The sequence below is a fragment of the Anomaloglossus baeobatrachus genome, chromosome 1 (assembly GCF_048569485.1).
Source record: "Anomaloglossus baeobatrachus isolate aAnoBae1 chromosome 1, aAnoBae1.hap1, whole genome shotgun sequence".
Taxonomy (NCBI): domain Eukaryota; kingdom Metazoa; phylum Chordata; class Amphibia; order Anura; family Aromobatidae; genus Anomaloglossus; species Anomaloglossus baeobatrachus.
Window position 1 is genome coordinate 142,749,751 of NC_134353.1, and position 22,182 is coordinate 142,771,932.

The following is a 22,182-nucleotide window of genomic DNA, read 5'->3' on the forward strand; positions in this document are numbered from 1 at the left end:
CTCCCAATGGAGCGACAAAGAAGAAGGGAATTTTGTTTACTTACTGTAAATTCCTTTTCTTCTAGCGCCTATTGCGAGGCCCAGCACCCGCCCCTGTTCCCTTCGGGCTGGTTGTTCTTTTGTGTACACATGTTGTTCATGTTGAATTGTTCCTTTTGGTTCATGGTTTTCAGTTCTCCGAACATCCTTCAGATTGAATTTACCCTAGACCAATTTATAAGTTTTCTCCTTCCTGCTTTTGCACCAAAACTGAGGAGCCCGTGATGCACGGGAGGGTGTATAGGCAGAGGGGAGGGGTTACACTTTTTAAAGTGTAATACTTTGTGTGGCCTCCGGAGGCAGAAGCTATACACCCAATTGTCTGGGTCTCCCAATAGGAGCTAGAAGAAGGGAATTTTGTTTACTTACCGTAAATTCCTTTTCTTCTAGCTCTAATTGGGAGACCCAGACAATTGGGTGTATAGGCTATGCCTCCGGAGGCCGCACAAAGTATTACACTCAAAAGTGTTAAGCCCCTCCCCTTCTGCCTATACACCCCCCGTGCTCCCACGGGCTCCTCAGTTTTGGTGCAAAAGCAAGAAGGAGGAAAAAGAATTATAAACTGGTTTAAAGTAACTTCAATCCGAAGGAATATCGGAGAACTGAAACCATTCAACATGAACAACATGTGTACACAAAAAAACAGGGGCGGGTGCTGGGTCTCCCAATTAGAGCTAGAAGAAAAGGAATTTACGGTAAGTAAACAAAATTCCCTTCTTCTTTGTCGCTCTATTGGGAGACCCAGACAATTGGGACGTCCAAAAGCAGTCCCTGGGTGGGTAAAATAATACCTCGTAAGAGAGCCGTAAAACGGCCTCTTCCTACAGGTGGGCAACCGCCGCCTGAAGGACTCGTCTACCTAGGCTGGCATCCGCCGAAGCATAGGTATGCACCTGATAGTGCTTCGTGAAAGTGTGCAGGCTCGACCAGGTAGCCGCCTGACACACCTGCTGAGCCGTAGCCTGGTGCCTCAAAGCCCAGGATGCGCCCACGGCTCTGGTAGAATGGGCCTTCAGCCCTGAGGGAACCGGAAGCCCAGCCGAACGGTAAGCTTCGATAATTGGCTCCTTGATCCACCGAGCCAGGGTTGATTTGGAAGCCTGTGACCCTTTACGCTGGCCAGCGACAAGGACAAAGTGCATCCGAGCGGCGCAGGGGCGCCGTACGAGAAATGTAGAGTCTGAGTGCTCTCACCAGATCTAACAAGTGCAAATCCTTTTCACATTGGTGAACTGGATGAGGACAAAAAGAAGGTAAGGAGATTTCCTGATTGAGATGAAAGGGGGATACCACCTTAGGAAGAAATTCCGGAACCGGACGCAGAACCACCTTGTCCTGGTGAAACACCAGGAAAGGGGTTTTGCATGACAGCGCTGCTAGCTCAGACACTCTCCGAAGTGAAGTGACTGCTACTAGAAAAACCACTTTCTGCGAAAGGCGTGAGAGAGAAATATCCCTCATTGGCTCGAATGGTGGTTTCTGAAGAACCATCAGCACCCTGTTCAGATCCCAGGGTTCTAACGGCCGCTTGTAAGGAGGGACGATGTGACAAACCCCCTGCAGGAACGTGCGTACCTGTGGAAGTCTGGCTAGGCGCTTCTGGAAAAACACAGAGAGCGCTGAGACTTGTCCCTTAAGGGAGCCGAGCGACAAACCCTTTTCCAGTCCAGATTGAAGGAAGGACAGAAAAGTGGGCAAGGCAAAAGGCCAGGGAGAAATACCCTGAGCAGAGCACCACGACAGGAAAATTTTCCACGTCCTGTGGTAGATCTTGGCGGACGTTGGTTTCCTAGCTTGTCTCATAGTGGCAATGACGTCTTGAGATAACCCTGAAGACGCTAGGATCCAGGACTCAATGGCCACACAGTCAGGTTGAGGGCCGCAGAATTCAGATGGAAAAACGGCCCTTGAGATAGCAAGTCTGGTCGGTCTGGTAGTGCCCACGGTTGGCCGACCGTGAGATGCCACAGATCCGGGTACCACGACCGCCTCGGCCAGTCTGGAGCGACGAGGATGACGCGGCGGCAGTCGGCCCTGATCTTGCGTAACACTCTGGGCAACAGTGCCAGCGGAGGAAAACACATAAGGGAGCTGAAACTGCGACCAATCCTGAACTAAGGCGTCTGCCGCCAGAGCTCTGGGATCTTGAGACCGTGCCATGAACGCCGGTACCTTGTTGTTGTGCCGGGACGCCATGAGGTCGACGTCCGGCACCCCCCAGCGGCAACAGATCTCCTGAAACACGTCCGGGTGAAGGGACCATTCCCCTGCGTCCATGCCCTGGCGACTGAGATAATCTGCTTCCCAGTTTTCCACGCCTGGAATGTGAACTGCAGAGATGGTGGAGGCCGTGGCTTCCACCCACAGCAGAATCCGCCGGACTTCCTGGAAGGCTTGCCGACTGCGTGTGCCGCCTTGGTGGTTGATGTATGCCACCGCTGTGGAATTGTCTGACTGAATTCTGATCTGCTTGCCTTCCAGCCACTGCTGGAACGCTTTCAGGGCAAGATACACTGCCCGTATTTCCAGAACATTGATCTGAAGCAAGGACTCTTGCTGGGTCCACGTACCCTGAGCCCTGTGGTGGAGAAAAACCGCTCCCCACCCTGACAGACTCGCGTCCGTCGTGACCACCTCCCAGGATGGGGGTAGGAAGGATTTCCCTTTCGATAATGAAGTGGGAAGAAGCCACCACCGAAGGGAAGCTTTGGTCGCCTGCGAGAGGGAGACGTTCCTGTCGAGGGACGTCTGCTTCCTGTCCCATTTGCGTAGGATGTCCCATTGAAGAGGACGCAGGTGAAACTGCGCGAAAGGAACTGCCTCCATTGCTGCCACCATCTTCCCCAGGAAGTGCATGAGGCGCCTCAAGGTGTGTGACCGACCTTGAAGGAGAGATTGTACCCCTGTCTGTAGTGACCGCTGCTTGATCAGCGGAAGCTTCACTATCGCTGAGAGGGTATGAAACTCCATGCCAAGGTATGTCAGCGATTGGGCCGGTGTCAGATTTGACTTTGGAAAATTGATGATCCACCCGAAACTCTGGAGAGTCTCCAGGGTAGCGTCGAGGCTGTGTTGGCATGCCTCTAGAGAGGGTGCCTTGATCAACAGATCGTCCAAGTACGGGATCACCGAGTGACCCTGAGAGTGGAGGACTGCTACTACAGTAGCCATAACCTTGGTGAAAACCCGTGGGGCTGTTGCCAGGCCGAACGGCAGTGCCACGAACTGCAGGTGTTCGTTTCCTATGGCGAAGCGCAAGAAGCGCTGGTGCTCTGGAGCAATCGGTACGTGGAGATAAGCATCTTTGATATCGATCGATGCAAGGAAATCTCCCTGGGACATTGAGGCGATGACGGAGCGGAGGGATTCCATCCGGAACCGCCTGGTCTTTACGTGTTTGTTGAGAAGTTTCAGGTCCAGGACAGGTCGGAAAGACCCGTCCTTCTTTGGGACCACAAACAAGTTGGAGTAAAAACCGTGGCCCTGTTGCTGAAGAGGAACAGGGACCACCACTCCTTCTGCCTTCAGAATGCCCAGCGCCTGCAGAAGAGCCTCGGCTCGCTCGGGAGGCGGGGATGACCTGAAGAATCGAGTCGGGGGACGAGAGGTGAACTCTATCTTGTAACCGTGAGACAGAATGTCTCTCACCCAACGGTCTTTTACCCGTGGCAGCCAGGTGTCGCAAAAGCGGGAGAGCCTGCCACCGACCGAGGATGCGGAGTGAGGATGCCGAAAGTCATGAGGAAGCCGCTTTGGTAGCGGCACCTCCGGTGGTCTTTTTAGGACGTGACTTAGACCGCCATGCATCAGAGTTCCTTTGATCTTTCTGAGGCCTTTTGGACGAGGAGAATTGGGACCTGCCCGCGCCCCGAAAGGACCGAAACCTCGACTGCCCCTTCCTCTGTTGGGGTATGTTCGGTTTGGGCTGGGGTAAGGATGTATCCTTTCCCTTGGATTGTTTGATGATTTCATCCAAACGCTCGCCAAACAATCGTTCGCCAGAAATTGGCAAACTGGTTAAGCGCTTTTTGGAAACAGAATCTGCCTTCCATTCCCGTAGCCACAAGGCCCTGCGGAGTACCACCGAATTGGCGGCTGCAACCGCCGTACGGCTCGCAGAGTCCAGGACAGCATTAATAGCGTAAGACGCAAATGCCGACGTCTGAGTGGTTATGGACGCCACCTGTGGCGCGGACGTGCGTGTGGCTGCGTCAATTTGCGCTTGACCTGCTGAGATAGCTTGTAGCGCCCATACGGCTGCGAATGCTGGGGCAAAAGAAGCGCCGATAGCTTCATAGATGGATTTCAACCAGAGCTCCATCTGCCTGTCAGTGGCATCTTTGAGTGAAGCCCCATCTTCCACTGCAAGTATAGATCTAGCTGCCAGTCTGGAGATTGGAGGATCCACTTTGGGACACTGAGCCCAACTTTTGACCACGTCAGGGGGAAAGGGATAACGTGTATCCTTAAGGCGCTTAGAAAAACGCTTATCTGGACAAGCATGGTGATTCTGGACTGCCTCTCTGAAATCAGAGTGGTCCAGAAACATATTCGGTGTACGCTTGGGAAACCTGAAACGGAATTTCTCCTGCTGGGAAGCCGACTCCTCCGCCGGAGGAGCTGAGGGAGAAATATCCAACATACGATTGATGGACGCAATAAGGTCGTTCACTATGGCGTCCCCGTCCGGAGTATCAAGATTGAGAGCGGCCTCAGGATCAGAATCCTGATCAGCTACCTCCGCGTCATCAACCAGAGATTCCCCTCGCTGAGACCCTGAACAATATGATGATGTCGAGGGAAAATCTAAGCGAGCTCGCTTAGTCGGTCTGGGGCTGGGGTCTGTGTCAGAACCCTCAGCTTGGGATCCATGAGATACCCCGGGAGGACATTGTTGGTCCAGCTGAGGTGGGCCAGGGAACAAAGATTCAACAGAGTCCCTGTGCTGAGATACCGGTCTAAACTGCAAGGCTTCCAGTATCTTAGCCATAGTCTCAGAGAGTTTTGCAAACTCCGTCCCTGTCACCTGAACAGTGTTAGCAGGTGGCTCCCCCTGGGCCCCCCCTAGCAGAGGCTCTGGCTGAGTAAGTGCCACAGGGGCCGAACAGTGCACACAATGAGGGTCAGTGGAACCTGCCGGTAACGGGGTCGTACATGCGGCGCAGGCAACATAATAAGCCTGTGTTTTGGCACCCCTGCCTTTCGTGGGCGCCATGCTATTATCTTCCCTGAGCAACACAATAGGGTATATAGCCAGAAATCAACTGTGGCCTATACAGTGTAAAATAAACATATAATGTTACACTACTGCACAATGGGGCTAGCACCACAGGTGCTGCTTACCACCCGCTTAAAGCGGTTGTGAGGCCACCAGAGTCCCTGTCTGGGTCTCCCAGACTTTGTCCCCCTCTGCAGCGTCCGAGGAGCTGACAGGAATGCGTCCTGAGGAGAGGAGGGAGCCGTGGGCGTGACCCAGAAAGAGCGGGAACTGGTGCCCGCACTGTGCACAGTGAGAGGGGTGGAGTATGCAAAGCATGCTCCAGCCCTCAGTGCTGCTCGTTCTGAGCAGCGTCCCGCCCTTCCCCTGCCTGTCAGGGCTGTGGGCGGGAGGAAAGGAAACTAGGCCGCAAAAAGCCGGGGACTCTAGTAATAAACGCGGCCGCCGTAAAAGCGCGGCCGGCGTGGAAGTCCCCGGCGCACTACAAGTCCCAGCCGCGCCGCAGTGTTTCCATGGCAGCGGCGGTCAGTGCGGCAGTCCCTATACATAAACACACTCAGCAACGCTGAGTGTGTAATGGCACATATTAACCCGGTCAGCGCCGCGGTCCCCGGTGCACTAGCACACCCAGCAAAGCTGGAGTGTTGCTGTGCGCGGTCCCCACCCGGATACAGAGTACCTCCAAGTAGCAGGGCCATGTCCCTGAACGATACCCGGCTCCTATCCAGCAGGCTCCACAGGAGTTGTGGATGAAGCACGGTCTCAGTGCCTGGAGACCGATAGGATCCCACTTCCACCAGAGCCCTGAGGGGGATGGGGAAGGAAAACAGCATGTGGGCTCCAGCCTCCGTACCCGCAATGGATACCTCAACCTTACAACACCGCCGACAAGAGTGGGGTGAGAAGGGAGCATGCTGGGGGCCCTATATGGGCCCACTTTTCTTCCATCCGACATGGTCAGCAGCTGCTGCTGACCAATCTGTGGAGCTGTGCGTGCGTGTCTGACCTCCTTCGCACAAAGCAAAAAACTGAGGAGCCCGTGGGAGCACGGGGGGTGTATAGGCAGAAGGGGAGGGGCTTAACACTTTTGAGTGTAATACTTGCGGCCTCCGGAGGCATAGCCTATACACCCAATTGTCTGGGTCTCCCAATAGAGCGACAAAGAAAAGGAATTTACGGTAAGTAAACAAAATTCCCTTCTTTTTGCTGTGGTTGTTACTACTGAACATTTTTAGAGAAATAGTGCGGTCTGAAATAAAAATTTAAGTGATGGTTATGCTTTAACCAAATTTCAGATGCTAAATCCTTGTTACATTGACATATTGATGTAGTTAGTGTTTGCTACATTAATTTCAAAGGGCTAGTCCATCTTTATAGATAAGTATTGTCGGAAAATGCTTTTACTGTTTTTAAATATTGAAATCATTCTTAAGGTATTAATCCTTTATTTTACAGCTCGTTCTCTAATAGACTGACCATCATTGCTGTCTAGCAGTGGGGGCCTAAGGCTATGTGCCCACGTTGCGTTCTGTCCCTGCAGAAATTTCTGCAGCGATTTGAACAGCACACTTGCGCTTCAAATCGCTGCAGAAACAGTCCGTACTGAAAAGCCGATTTCATGCGCTCTGGATGCAGCCCCTCCCATAGACAGAGCGGGGGCTGCATGCAAAGCGCATGAAAGAAGTGACATGTTGCTTTTTAGAACGCAGCGCTTCGGCAGTAGCCGAAGTGCTGCGTTCTAATATGCCACGTGGGCATGGATTAGGCACAATCTTCATAGGTTGTGCTGGGGACGCAGGACGCATGCAGTTACGCTGCGGTGCATGAAAAAACGCCACGTGGGCACATAGCCTTACATGCACAGTGCTTACATGCTCGTTTGTGTTGAGCTTGTAAAGTGCAGCTCTGAGACTTGCAGGGATTGCTGGAGTATACTTCCTTCCTAATCCTGGGCAGCTTCACTGCAGTGCTTACAGGCTAGACTGCAGTGTAAGTAAAAGTATTCTCAAGAATTGCTATCTATATTAAAATTTACGGCCAAAGTTCTTGGTTTTACAAACCCGATCAATCAGCACCGCTCTATGAAGATGAGAATAACCCTTTAAAGTTTGGTAACCAGCGTGAACTTTTTTATAATTTTTATGGGGCCAGATTGATTGCTGACGATTAATTGCTAACCATTGTAAAGAATGTTCAACCCATTTTAGCCTTAATATGTCTTATATGCTTATACAACAAGTTTAACTCTTTATGTAGGAAGTTGAAAGAAGTTCGTAAACGGTTAAATGAACTGCGGGATTTGGTCCGCTATTATGAGCAGACATCCGATATGATTACTGACGCTGTAAATGAGAACACTAAAGATGAGGAAGACGAAACCGATGATTCATGGATTGAGTCTGATCCGGAGGTTGATCAGCCAGCTACCAACATCAGGTGAAATCCCTATTCTGTATTGTTTGTGTCATGATTAGCAATGCCATAGTGGCAGGGCTGTGGCGTCAGCAAGCCAAACCTCTGACCAATGTACAGTTATTTATTTTTTATAAATGTTTTTGTTTGTTTTAGTCATTTTCTATAGATCTGTTGTATTTGCTTGATGAGCTGGCTGTTTATTATTCTCCTGTAATACTAAATTTCTTTGTCGCTACATTGGGAGACCCAGACAATTGGGTGTATAGCTTCTGCCTCCGGAGGCCACACAAAGTATTACACTTTAAAAAGTGTAACCCCTCCCCTCTGCCTATACACCCTCCCGTGGACCACGGGCTCCTCAGTTTTATGCTTTGTGTGGAAGGAGGCACACATCCACTCATGCATTCTCAGACTTAGTTATGTCGGTTGGAAGAAAAGAGGACCCCCACGGGGCCCCCGGCATGTTCCCTTCTCACCCCACTATGTCGGTGGTGTTGTTAAGGTTGAGGTACCCATTGCGGGTACGGAGGCTGGAGCCACATGCCGTCTCCTTCACCATCCCTTATGCGGCTCTGGGAGAAGTGGGATCCTGAGCGGTCATCCATTTGCTGGGACCGTGCTCCATCCGCAGTCCCTGGTGGAATCTGCCGGACCGGAGCCTCTTCAACCCCAGGGACCGGGCCCTGCTACTTAAAGGTACTCTGTGTCCCCATCGGGGATCGTACAGAGAGCGCACCTTCTTCCCGGAAGCCGCGGGTAGTTGTAAAACTGAGGAGGCCGGTGGACTTCCGCTCCGACCGTGCCTGCTTGTCGGGCGCGGCCTCAAATTTAGTCCCCGGCTTCACCGCGGCCTAGTCGCGAAAATCCCGCCCCCGGGCCTGCCTGTCAGGGGTAAGGGCGGGATTACCGACATGACGTCGGATGTGAAGACTGGAGCATCCTGCATGTCTTCCTCCCCCCTCACTGACCACTGTGGGGACCCCAGATTCCCGCTCTTTGCTGGCGCCGCCCTCGGCCCCACTCCCCCCCTGAGAGCTCCGGCGGCCATTTTCTGGCATTCTGCCGGTGGATGCTTCTCAGTGAACGCAACTCAGGGGGATCCAAGACAGGGAATCTGGAGGACACACTCCGCTCGTTAGCGGTCGGTAAGCCACACCGGTCACCCGGTGCTGGCCCCCCTAGGGTGCCGGAATAGATATATATATCTGTTCGGTCAGTCCGTATACCCTTTCCCCATATATTCTCAGTGGTCACTCTCCTAGGAGACAACAGCATGTCGTCAACAAGGAGCAAAGCTACTAAGGCACAGGTTTTTTTCGCTGCCTGTACCTCTTGTGGGGCTATGTTGCCTGCGGGATCCACGTACCCCCACTGTGAGCAATGCTCTACTCCTGCCACGCTTGCTCAGCCGGAGCCTCGGGCACTTGTGGGCCCTTCGGCTCAGGTAGACCCCCCTGCTCCCCCTGAGCAGGCTGCAGGGACAGAGTCACCGGTGTTGGCCTCTTTCGCTGAGAAACTCTGTCTCTTTCTCAATCCATTGCACAGTCTATGGACAAATGGTCTTCTAAGCTCCTTGAGGCATTGCAGTCCAGACCGGACCTTTCACAGGCCCCGGCCCCTGTTAGCTTGTCTCCTCCAGGCCCCTCTCGGTCCGCGCCGCAGCGCGCTCCCAGGTTGGCCCCTAGTCTCAGGCGGAGGACTCCTGCCTGGACCGCAGCCCCCGACCGGCTAAGCGGTCTCGCTGGGACTCTTCCCCGACTTCCTCACACTACAAGCGCTTTGCTAAACGGCATACTGACACGAGTTATCCCTTTCCATCTGAAGTCGTTAAGGGTTGGGCTCACTCTCCCAAGGTGGATCCTCCAGTCTCTAGATTGGCTGCTAGGTCCGTTGTGTCTGTCAGTGGCATCCTTGAAGGATGCCACTGACAGACAGAGCTCTTGGTGAAGTCCATCTATGAGGCCACGGGCGCGTCTTTCGCCCCGGCCTTTGCAGCCGTGTGGGCTCTCCAAGCAATCTCGGCTTGTCTGGCTGAGATTAATGCTGTCACACGGAATTCTGCTCCGCATGTTATGTCTTTGACCTCTCAGGCATCAGCTTTTTCGTCCTACGCCATGAACGCCGTCCTGGACTCCACTAGCCGTACGGCTGTAGCATCTGTTAACTCCGTGGCAGTCCGCAGGGCCATGTGGCTGCGCGAATGGAAAGCTGACTCTGCTTCCAAAAGGTTCTTAACTGGTTTGCCTTTTTCTGGCGACCGTTTATTTGGCGAACGATTGGATGAGATTATTAAGGAATCCAAGGGAAAGGAATCCTCCTTACCCCAGTCCAAACCTAAGAAACCTCAGCAACGAAAAATACAATCGAGGTTTCGGTCCTTTCGTCCCTCCGCCAAGCCCCAATCCTCTTCGTCCAACAGGCCGGAGAAAGGCCAGAGGAACTCCTATGCGTGGCGGTCCAAGTCACGCCCCCAAAAGGCCGCAGGAGGCACTGCCTCCAAGACGGCCTCCTCATGACTCTCGGCCTCCCCTAGCCGCATCCTCGGTCGGTGGCAAGCTCTCCCGCTTTGGCGACGCCTGGTGGCCACATGTTCAAGACCGATGGGTGAGAGACATTCTGTCTCATGGTTACAGGATAGAGTTCAGCTCTCGTCCTGCGGCTCGTTTCTTCAGAACCTCTCCGCCCCCCGCTCAGGCCGACGCACTTTTTCAGGCAGTGGACGCTCTAAAGATAGAAGGAGTTGTGATCCCCGTTCCCCTTCAGGAATGTGGTCGCGGCTTTTACTCCAACTTGTTCGTGGTGCCAAAAAAGGACGGATCATTCCATCCCGTTCTGGACCTCAAGCTGCTCAACAGACATGTGAGAACCAGACGGTTTCGGATGGAATCTCTCCGCTCGGTCATCGCCTCGATGTCACAATGAGACTTCCTAGCATCGATCGACATCAAGAATGCTTATCTCCATGTGCCGATCGCACCCGAACATCAACGTTTCTTGCGTTTCGCCATCGGGGACGAACACCTTCAGTTCGTGGCATTGCCTTTCGGCCTGGCGACAGCCCCACGGGTTTTCACCAAAGTCATGGCATCAGTCGTGGCGGTCCTGGACTCTCAGGGCCACTCGGTGATCCCCTACTTAGACGATCTCCTAGTCAGGGCCCCTTCTCGGGTGGCGTGTCAGCAAAGCATTACCGTCGCTCTGGCGACTCTCCAGCAGTTCGGGTGGATCATCAACTTCCCGAAATCCAAGTTGACACCGACCCAATCACTGACTTACCTCGGGATGGAGTTTCATACACAGCCAGCGGTAGTCAAGCTACCGTGGGACAAACAGCTTTCTCTGCAGACAGGGGTGCAATCACTTCTTCGGAGTCAGTCACACCCCTTAAGGCGCCTCATGCACTTCCTGGGGAAGATGGTGGCAGCTATGGAAGCAGTGCCGTTCGCGCAATTTCATCTACGGCCACTCCAATGGGACATTCTCCGCAAATGGGACAAGAGTGCAGCTTCCCTCGACAAGAACGTCTCTCTTTCTCTTGCAACCAAAACATCACTTCAGTGGTGGCTCCTACCCACATCTCTGTCGCGGGGAAAATCCTTCCTACCCCCAACCTGGGCTGTGGTCACCACGGACGCGAGCCTGTCAGGTTGGGGAGTTGTTTTTCTCCACCACAGGGCTCAAGGAACCTGGACTCAGATAGAATCGTCCCTTCAGATCAATATCCTGGAGATAAGGGCAGTATATCTAGCCCTATTGGCTTTCCATCGGTGGCTGGAGGGCAGGCAGATCCGTATCCAGTCGGACAACGCCACTGCCGTCGCTTACATCAACCACCAAGGCGGCACTCGCAGTCGTCAAGCCTTCCAGGAAGTCCGGCGGATTCTGCAGTAGGTGGAAGACACAGGCTCCACCATCTCCGCAGTTCACATCCCGGGCGTAGAAAACTGGGAAGCAGATTTTCTCAGTCGTCAGGGCATGGACGCGGGGGAATGGTCTCTGCACCCAGAGGTGTTTCGAGAGATCTGTCGCCGCTGGGGAACGCCGGACGTCGATCTCATGGCGTCACGGCACAACAACAAGGTCCCGGACTTCATGGCACGGTCTCAGGATCACAGAGCTCTGGCGGCGGTCGTGGTATCCGGATCTGTGGCATCTCACGGTGGGTCAACCGTGGGCATTTCCAGACCGCCCAGACAAGGCCCGTTTTTCCATCTGAATTCTGTGGCCCTCAACCTGACTGTGTGGCCATTGAGTCCTGGATCCTAGCGTCTTCAGGGTTATCTCAGGATGTCATTGCCACCATGAGACAAGCCAGGAAGCCAACGTCCGCCAAGATCTATTACAGGTCTTGGCGAATCTTCCTATCCTGGTGCACTGATAACGGTTTTCCTCCATGGCCGTTTGCCTTACCCACTTTTCTTTCATTCCTTCAATCTGGAATGGACAAGGGTTTGTTCCTCGGCTCTCTCAAGGGCCAAGTATCGGCGCTCTCCGTGTTTTTTCAAAAGTGTCTAGCCAGGCTTCCAGGGGCCGCACGTTCCTGCAGGGGGTCTGCCACATGGTCCCACCTTACAAACGTCCGTTGGAACCCTGGGATCTTAACAGAGTTCTGACGGCTCTTCCAAAGCCGCCTTTTGAGCCGCTGCGGGATGTCTCTCTCTCCCGTCTTTCTCAGAAGGTGGCCTTCCTGGTGGCAGTCACGTCACTTCGGAGAGTGTCTGAGCTTGCAGCGCTGTCATGCAAAGCTCCCTTCCTGGTTTTCCACCAGGATAAGGTGGTTCTGCGTCCTGTCCCGGAATTTCTCCCTAAGGTGGTATCCCCTTTTCATCTAAATCAGGATATCTCCTTGCCTTCCTTTTGCCCTAATCCAATTCACCAGTGTGAAAAGGATTTGCACTCTTTGGATCTAGTGAGAGCACTCCGGTTTTACGTGTCTCGCACGGCGCCCCTGCGCCGTTCAGATGCGCTCTTTGTCCTTGTCGCTGGCCAGCGTAAGGGCTCTCAGGCCTCCAAGTCAACCTTGGCTCGGTGGATCAAGGAACCGATTCTCGAAGCCTACCGTTCTTTGGGGCTTCCGCTCCCTTCAGGGCTGAAAGCCCATTCTACCAGAGCCGTAGGTGCGTCCTGGGCATTGCGGCATCAGGCGACGGCTCAGCAGGTGTGTCAAGCAGCTACGTGGTCTAGTCTGCACACTTTCACGAAACACTATCAAGTGCATGCCTATGCTTCGGCAGACGCCAGTCTAGGTAGGCGAGTCCTTCAGGCGGCGGTTGCCCACCTGTAAGAGGGGGCCGTTTTCGGCTCTTTTTATTGAGGTATTCTTTTACCCACCCAGGGACTGCTCTTGGACGTCCCAATTGTCTGGGTCTCCCAATGGAGCGACAAAGAAGAAGGGAATTTTGTTTACTTACCGTAAATTCCTTTTCTTCTAGCTCCTATTGGGAGACCCAGCACCCGCCCCTGTTCCCTTCGGGCTGGTTGTTCTTTTGTGTACACATGTTGTTCATGTTGAATTGTTCTTTTGGTTCATGGTCTTCAGTTCTCCGAACATCCTTCGGATTGAATTTACCCTAGACCAATTTATACGTTTTCTCCTTCCTGCTTTTGCACCAAAACTGAGGAGCCCGTGGTCCACGGGAGGGTGTATAGGCAGAGGGGAGGGGTTACACTTTTTAAAGTGTAATACTTTGTGTGGCCTCCGGAGGCAGAAGCTATACACCCAATTGTCTGGGTCTCCCAATAGGAGCTAGAAGAAAAGGAATTTACGGTAAGTTAAACAAAATTCCCTTCTTTCAGTTTGTTTTATTTATTTTTTTCTTCTTTTCCATAGTGTGTGTGTGTGTGTGTGTGTGTGCATGCATATATATTTAATGTGTGTGTGTGTGTGTGTGTATATCTACACATACATATAATATAATAATTTATTCATAATATAGCGCTGTTAATTCCACAGCACTTTACATACATTGGCAACACTGTCCCCATTGGGGCTCACAATCTAAATTCCCTATCTGTATGTTTTTGGAGTGTGGGAGGAAACCGTAGTACCCGGAGGAAACTCACTCGACACGAGCAGAACATACAAACTCCGTGCAGATGTTGTCCTTGGTGGAATTGAACCGAGGACCCCAGTGCTGCAAGACTACAGTGCTAACCACTGAGCCACCGCGCCGCCCATATACACACACACATGTATATCTACATACGTACATACATACATACATACATACATACATACATACATACAATTGTATTTTAAGTGAGCACTGCTAACAAAACACCTTTCTGATGTTTTTTTTTCCTTGTTACGTGTTTACTGATGGGGTTTATTAATTTAAAAATTTTAATTTAAATTCAGAGTTTTATAAACGCTGCAATACTGATGCCAAATGGGTTTTGTTTTTTGGGGTTGTGTGTATGTATATGTATCTATGTGTGTGTGTGTGTGTGTGTGTGTGTGTGTGTCTGTCCGGGATTGGCATCTGCACTGTCGCAGCTACAGCCAAAAAATTTTGCACACTCACAAGTCTGGACCCCGAGAGCGTCATAGGCTATGTTGTGAGGCGAAATTTTAACCCCGCGCGTTCCAATTTACCAATCAGTTTTGCCCCTATCTACATAATGGGGAAAAAGTGAAGAAAAAAAAAGTGTATCCACACCGTCTCATTTACAATCACGAAATTTTGCACAGACACCTCATGTGACCCCGGGAACATCGTAGACTGTTTTGACAGGAAAATTTAACCCTGCGTTTTACAGTTACGCTCCAAAAAACATGCCTCCATTAAAGTAAATGGAGCCTGGAACTACAGGTTATTAGTAGGAGCTGTGATTGGTTGCTATAGGAACAAAGACATTCATAGTATAAGAAGCTTATATGTGAGGTAATAAGATGTCTGTGGGGATACAGAGACAGAGACAGACAGGTGGGGAAAGCGACAGGCTGACGGGGGAAGGTTTAGGCAGGCGGACGGGGAAGGTTTAGGCAGGCGGATGGGGAAGGTTGAGGCAGGCGGGCGGGGAAGGTTGAGGCAGGCGGGCGGGGAAGGTTGAGGCAGGCGGGCGGGGAAGGTTGAGGCAGGCGGGCGGGGAAGGTTGAGGCAGGCGGGCGGGGAAGGTTGAGGCAGGCGGGCGGGGAAGGTTGAGGCAGGCGGACGGGGAAGATTGAGACAGACCTTGATAGGCAGACAAAGATAGACGGGGAAAGAGACGAGACCGAGCACGTTACTTGGCCAATTTTGTTAAATCTGTGTGGAATATCTGTGGTGTTAGAAGCATTTCAGAACATGTATTTTATTAGCTTAGTTTTAGCCTTTTAATAATTACATTTCTATTTGTTTTGGGTTTTTTGTGTGCAGAATAAATTTTTAATACATTTTATTTCTTTATCGTTCCTTTGGGAGACCCAGACCATGGGTGTTTAGCTTATGCCTCCGGAGGACACACAAAGTACTACACCTAAAAGTGTAGCTCCTCCCTCTGAGCTTATACACCCCCTGGTAGCCAGTCCTAGCCAGTTTATTGCATTGTGTCAGGAGGCATACATTCACACATGCATTCTCATCTGATTTGTTTGACTTTTGGAAAGAGTTTGAAGAAAAGCGGGTCCATGTCTGGACTCCCGGCATATCCCTTCTCACCCCACTGTGTCAGCGGTGTTGTTAAGGTTGATTTACAAGGCTGCAGCCTTACATGCCGCGCTCCTTCACCATCCCTTCTGGGCTCTGGCTTGAAGTGGGAGCCAGCACGGTCTCCATGCCTGGCAGGAGTCCGGTCTCCATCCACAGCCCCTTGTGGATTCTGTTGGACCGGAGCTCTCATCCCCAGGGACATGGCCCTGCGTCTCAGCAGCTAAGTACCTGAGACGTTTATGTTGGGGGTCCCGGTTCTTTATTGTAAGGGGAGAGTAGGCTGTATGTGATTGTTTTAACTTTTCCGGCGGGTTCTCTAGCTTTTGCCTGAGAACCGCGCTGATGGTGCCTGCTTGTCGGCCTCGCCGCTTAAATTTCAGCCCCGGCTTCGCCGGAGGCCTAGTTTCATTTTCCTGCCCTCGCATGTCACTCATGCAGAGGGACAGGTTCGGCTCCTCCCGGCGGCCGTTCTACACAGGGGAGGGGCACTCCCCACTGCTGGGGCGTCCCTCCTTGCCTGCAGGTCTCTATAGCCCTCCAGTTCCCGCTCTTTTATAGGAACGCCCTCTTCTCAGGCAGAGTTCACTCTGCTCTGGGACATCCTGCATTCTGCATCTCTGAGGTGCTGCGCACTGGGGGACCGGGCTTCGGGATCTGGAGGGCACACAACACCGCGCTCAGCGGTCTGGTAAGCCACAGCAGGTCTCCGGTTGTGGACTTCTGTATATTCTCCCTGGGGTTCATTCTCTGCAAAGCCCCCACTCCAGCAGCATATCTCACACAAGGAGCAAGGCTCCAAAGCTTTATTCTGCATGCACTGCATGTAAGCGCCTGCTGCCTGAGCCGAGCACCTATCCACATTGTGATGTCTGCTCTAACTTGGCGGTGCCACAGCCTGGAGTCTCACCCCCAGTGGTCTCTCAGGCTGCTGCTGCACCTGTGACTGAACCCCCGGCCTGGGTAGAGTCCTTTTCTAGGTCCATATCCCAGTCATTTGCTGAGGGGACTTTTGTCCATGACTTTGATGAATATGCATCAGCCCCCCTCACAGGGTGCCTCTAATACTCTTGACAGAGGACTCCTATCCTCTGACCTCCGTCCATCGGAGCTCACGGAGGATTCATCATCTGATCCCAGACCCTGTCCTTCTGAGAGAAGGCGCAGGGTTTCCTCCCCCTCCCACGGCTCTGTCTCAAGAGCTGACTATCAAGATGAGGAGGATGCCCTCACTGGGGGCTCGGAGGCTATGTATCCCATCGATTTCTCTGAGGGTGACTCAGATCTTAGTGATTTGATTGCTTCTATTAATTCTGTGCTGGATCTCAATCCGCCAGTGTCAGAGGAGCAACTCTCTTTGGCAGAAAAACATCAGTTTACCTCGCCTAAGAGAGTAAAGAGTGTGTTCTTTAACCACTCCAGTTTTCAGACCGCTGTGACCAAACCCAGGGCCTGCCCTGACAAACGCTTTCCAAAGCGTGGTTCTGATGACCAGTTTCCATTTCCACCTGAGGTGGTCAAGGAGTGGTCTCACTCCCCAAAGGTAGACCCTCCGGTGTCTAGGCTATCAGCCCGGACCGTTGTGTCGGTGGCTGACGGCACCTCACTTAAGGATTCCACTGACTGTCAGATTGACCTTCTGGCCAAATCTGTGTATGAAACTGCGGGGGCCGCGTTTTCCCCGACTTTTGAAGCAGTGTGGGCTCTCAAAGCCATCTCTGCTTCTCTAGAGGAGATGCATTCCCTCACCAAGGAATCTATGCCTGAGATGGTTACCTTAACTGCTCAGGCTTCAGCTTTTTCATCCTATGCCATGTCTGCCATGCTAGAGGCTGCTCACCGCACTGCGGTGGCTTCAGCTAATTCTCTTGTTATCCACAGGATTTTGTGGCTTCGAGAGTGGAAGGCAGATGCTTCTTCCAAGAAGTTTCTTGCTGGGCTCCCTTTTGCTGGTTCACGGCTGTTTGGTGAACAGCTGGATGAAATCATTAAAGAAGCTACTGGCGGGAAGAGTACTTCCATGCCACAAACCAAGACCAGGAAACCCACCCAGGGTAGGAATCAATCGAGGTTTCGTTCCTTTTGTTCCTCCAACTGGTCATCCTCTAAGCCTTCCGCCTCGTCCGCTAACTCAGCAAAGGAGCAGAAATCCAACTGGCGCCCAAAAGCGCGTCCGCAGAAGACCGCAGGAGGTTCTGCCACTAAGGCAGCTTCCTCATGACTCTCTTCCCGCTCCAGCCACGTTCTTAGTCGGTGGCAGGCTCTCCCACTTTGGCGACGCTTGGTTAAAGCAAGTCTCCGATCAGTGGGTGAGAGACATCATATCTCACGGCTACAGGATAGAATTCTCTTCCAGCTCTCCAAACAGATTTTTTCTCTCAACTCCCCCTTGCTCCAAGGCAGCCGCCTTCTCGCAGGCCGTGGCGTTCTTGCAGGCAAACGGAGTGATTGTCCCAGTTCCCGCTCAGGAACGGTTCAGAGGTTTTTACTCAAATCTCTTCCTAGTTCCAAAAAAGGACGGTACCTTCCGGCCCATCCTGGATCTCAAGCTTCTCAACAAGCATGTCTGGGTGCGGCATTTTCGCATGGAGTCTCTGCGATCAGTCATTGCCTCTATGACCCAAGGGGAGTTCCTGGCGTCCATCGACATCAGAGATGCCTATCTACATGTGCCAATCGCAGTGTCACATCAGCGTTGGTTACGTTTTGCGATAGGAGAGGATCATTTCCAATTCGTGGCTCTCCCCTTCGGGTTAGCCACGGCCCCTCGGGTATTCACCAAGGTCATGGCGGCAGTGATTGCGGTCCTGCACCTCCTAGGGGTTAGCAGTGCTTCCTTATCTGGACGACCTTCTGGTCAAGGGTACATCCAGCGCAGACTGTCAGCGGAGTGTTTCGCTCACTCTCGCCACCCTAGCCCAATTTGGGTGGATTGTCAATCTTCCCAAATCCACTCTCACTCCGACCCAGAGTCTCACGTACCTAGGGATGCAGTTCCAGACTCTGCCGGCACTTGTGAAGTTGCCCTTAGACAAACAGCTGTCACTCCGGTTGGCGGTGCGCTCTCTCCTGAGGCCCCGCCGTTATACCCTCAGGCGTCTGATGCAGGTGCTGGGTCAAATGGTGGCCTCCATGGAGGCGGTTCCCTTTGCCCAGTTCCATCTGCGTCCTCTGCAGCTGGACATTCTCCGCTGTTGGGACAAGCGGCCTTCCTCCTTACAGAGGTTAGTGGCTCTGTCGCCATGGACCAGGAGCTCTCTTCAGTGGTGGCTTCGACCCCTCTCCCTGTCCCAAGGGCGCTCCTTCCTGTCAGCCCTTTCAATCAATGTGCTTGAAACCAGAGCTGTGCTTCTAGCTCTCCTAGCCTTTCACCACCTGTTGGCGGGCAGGCACATTCGAGTCCAGTCAGACAACGCGACAGCGGTTGCCTACATCAATCACCAAGGCGGGACACGCAGCCGCCTTGCAATGATGGAGGTCCAACGCATTCTTCAATGGGCGGAGGACTCCAAATCCACCATATCCGCAGTCCACATCCCTGGCGTAGAAAACTGGGAGGCAGATTATCTCAGCCGTCAATCCGTGGACGGTGGCGAGTGGTCCCTGCACCCGGCAGTGTTTCAGTCAATCTGCCGCAAAAGGGGCACTTCGGGCGTGGACCTAATGGCATCCCGTCACAACAACAAGGTTCCGGTTTACGTGGCTCGCTCCCACGATCCTCAGGCCTTCGCCGCGGACGCTCTGGTTCAAGACTGGTCCCAGTTTCGTCTGTCCTACGTGTTTCCCCCTCTAGCTCTCTTGCCCAGAGTCCTGCGCAAGATCAGAATGGAGGGCCGTCGAGTCATCCTCATTGCACCGGACTGGCCCAGGCGAGCTTGGTATCCGGACCTGCTCCATCTGTCCGTGGAGATGCCGTGGCATCTTCCGGCCTGTCCAGACCTGCTCTCGCAAGGTCCGTTTTTCCGCCCGAATTCTGCAGCACTCAAATTGACGGCGTGGCTCTTGAGTCCTGGATTTTGACGGCTTCTGGTATTCCTCCTGATGTCATCTCCACTATGACTCGGGCCCGTAAGTCTTCCTCCGTCAAAATCTATCACAGGACTTGGAAAATTTTCCTGTCCTGGTGTCGCTCTTCCGGCCATTCTCCTTGGCCATTCTCGTTGCCGACCCTTCTGTCTTTTTTACAGTCCGGTCTGCAGCTAGGACTGTCCCTCAACTCTCTCAAGGGACAAGTCTCAGCTCTATCAGTGCTGTTCCAGCGGCGTCTCGCCCGGCTGGCTCAGGTCCGCACCTTCATGCAAGGTGCGTCTCACATCATTCCGCCTTATCGGCGGCCCTTGGATTTCTGGGACCTTAACTTGGTCCTCACGGTATTGCAGAAACCTCCTTTCAAGCCCCTTAGGGAGGTTTCTTTGTATCGTCTTTCTCAAAAGGTGGCCTTTCTAGTTGCCATAACTTCTCTCAGGAGAGTCTCTGATTTGGCTGCGCTCTCCTCGGAGTCACCTTTTTTGGTTTCTCACCAAGACAAGGTAGTTCTCCGTCCGACCCCGGACTTGCTTCCTAAGGTGGTCTCTCCCTTCCACCTTAACCAGGATATTTCCTTGCCTTCCTTCTGTCCGGCCACTGTTCATCGCTTTGAGAAAGCGCTGCATACTCTAGATCTGGTGCGTGCTCTCCGGATCTATGTGTCTCGCACCGCTGCGCTTAGGCGGTGCACCTCTCTTTTTGTGCTAACCACAGGGCGGCGCAAGGGTCTCTCTGCTTCTAAGCCGACCTTGGCCCGTTGGATTAGATCGACCATTTCGGACGCCTACCAGAGTACTCAGGTGCCTCCCCCGCCGGGGATCAAGGCACACTCGACCAGAGCTGTTGGTGCCTCTTGGGCTTTTAGGCACCAGGCTACGGCTCAACAAGTCTGTCAGGCTGCCACTTGGACTAGCCTGCATACCTTTTCGAAGCACTACCAAGTGCATGCTCATGCTTCGGCAGATGCGAGCTTGGGCAGACGCATCCTTCAGGCGGCTGTCGCCCACTTGTGAAGTTAGGCTCCGCCTACTTCTTAGTTTTTTTCTGTTTATTCCCACCCAGGGACAGCTTTGGAACGTCCCATGGTCTGGGTCTCCCAAAGGAACGATAAAGAAAAAGAGAATTTTGTTACTTACCGTAAATTCTTTTTCTTATAGTTCCATATTGGGAGACCCAGCTCCCTCCCTGTTGCCTCCCTGTTGCCTGTTGGCAATTTTCTTGTTCTGTGTGTTATCACCGGCTTTTGTCGTGGACAGAGTCTCCGGTTGTTCCGGTTCTTACTCTGTTCTACTTGTGGGTGGCTATTCTCCTTCAGCTTTTGCACTAAACTGGCTAGGACTGGCTACCAGGGGGTGTATAAGCTCAGAGGAGCTACACTTTTAGGTGTAGTACCTTGTGTGTCCTCCGGAGGCAGAAGCTAAACACCCCTGGTCTGGGTCTCCCAATACGGAACTATAAGAAAAAGAATTTACGGTAAGTAACAAAATTCTCTTTTTTGTTAACAGCAGTTATTAACCTGGGCAGTGTATATATATGTATGTATGTATGTGTGTGTGTGTGTGTGTGTGTGTGTGTGTGTATATGTATATAGATATGTGTGTGTGTATATGTATGTATATGTATGTATGTATGTATGTATATGTATATATATATAATATATACACACATACACACAAACACACTTATGTGTGTGTATGTATATATATATATGTATATATAATTTCTCTGACGCCTCATTGGGGGACACAGGACCATGGGTGTTATGCTGCCTTTCCATGGGAGGACACGAAGTAGATGCAAAAGCATGGCTCCTCCTCTGCAGTATGCACCCCCTGGCCGGGCCAGGCAGCCTCAGTTTTAGCTTAGTGTCTGTAGGAGGCACTTCCTTTCAAGGTTTGTTATTTTTTGAGGGCGACTGTTTCCTTTTGGGACCGATCTCCCACTACCATCAACGGGCGGAAACGTGGAGTGTCTCCTCCACGTACCCCCTCCTGCGACGCTGGATCCTGGGCTGGACGACTGGTTCCACAGACACCGATTTTCCAGAGCCCAGGGCAGAGGCACAATTCCTCAGCCCCTCTTTGCAGGCTCTGAGTTGAATATGGCACCGCTGTGACCGGACACAGCAGGCTGACTCTATTTCCACTGCCTGGACTTAAGCAGTGTTTAAGGTGAGATCCCCCCCCTGACTGGTTTCCCAGACAAAGGAAGAAAAGACGGTGCAGGGAAGGGTCCCAGGACTGCTGAATTTACAGTATTTATTATGAGAGAGTCCCTTGCTGATTGCAAGGAGGAGAGCCCCAGGGATCCTGAACACACAGTGTTAACTTTTCTCTAGCTTGCTGGCTGGAGGAGGGGGAAGTCCCTGGCTGTTTGCCGAAAGTCCTGCACAGATAATTTACTGGTGGCAGGGGGAGGGCCCAGAGCTCAGGAACTCACGCGGTTTATTTGCTCTGTTTATTTGCTCTAGCAGAAAAGCCGGCAGAGATAACCACCAGTGACAAGCTGTGTGCTAACTGGAGGGAGAGGGAGGAAAACTGTCAGAAGCTCCCTTCCCGCCGTTTTTACTACCCACAGCAGGGGGGGGCACACTAACTTCTTCTTAGCGCTCTTTTAGCGCTAAGCCCCGCCCCCCGCAGCCGCCAGGAAAGTGTGCGAAGATCTCCACAGAGCTTACGCCCTCCTGAGGACAGGGCCATCGGCTGATTCTGGTGAGGTGCTTGTTTCACTTGTAGCTCTGCTGACCATTGCTCCCCCTCCTGGCATACTCCTATTAGGAACATGCAGAATTCTAAGGGCACTAAGAGTGCTAAGACCCACATAGTCTATTATTCTGCCTGCCACGCTGAGCTACCA

General features: G+C 52.5%; 1 protein-coding gene across 7 annotated transcripts in view; it reads left to right on the forward strand.

Annotated features, from left to right (window-relative positions):
* Positions 1–22,182, forward strand: part of PCM1 (pericentriolar material 1) — a 382,937-nt gene that overhangs the window by 144,786 nt on the left and 215,969 nt on the right. For all 7 annotated transcript variants that reach the window (XM_075347110.1, XM_075347104.1, XM_075347105.1 and 4 more), the window contains one exon: positions 7,514–7,693. In XM_075347110.1, the coding sequence (XP_075203225.1) occupies positions 7,514–7,693 (180 nt within the window). The remainder of the gene's footprint in view (positions 1–7,513; positions 7,694–22,182) is intronic.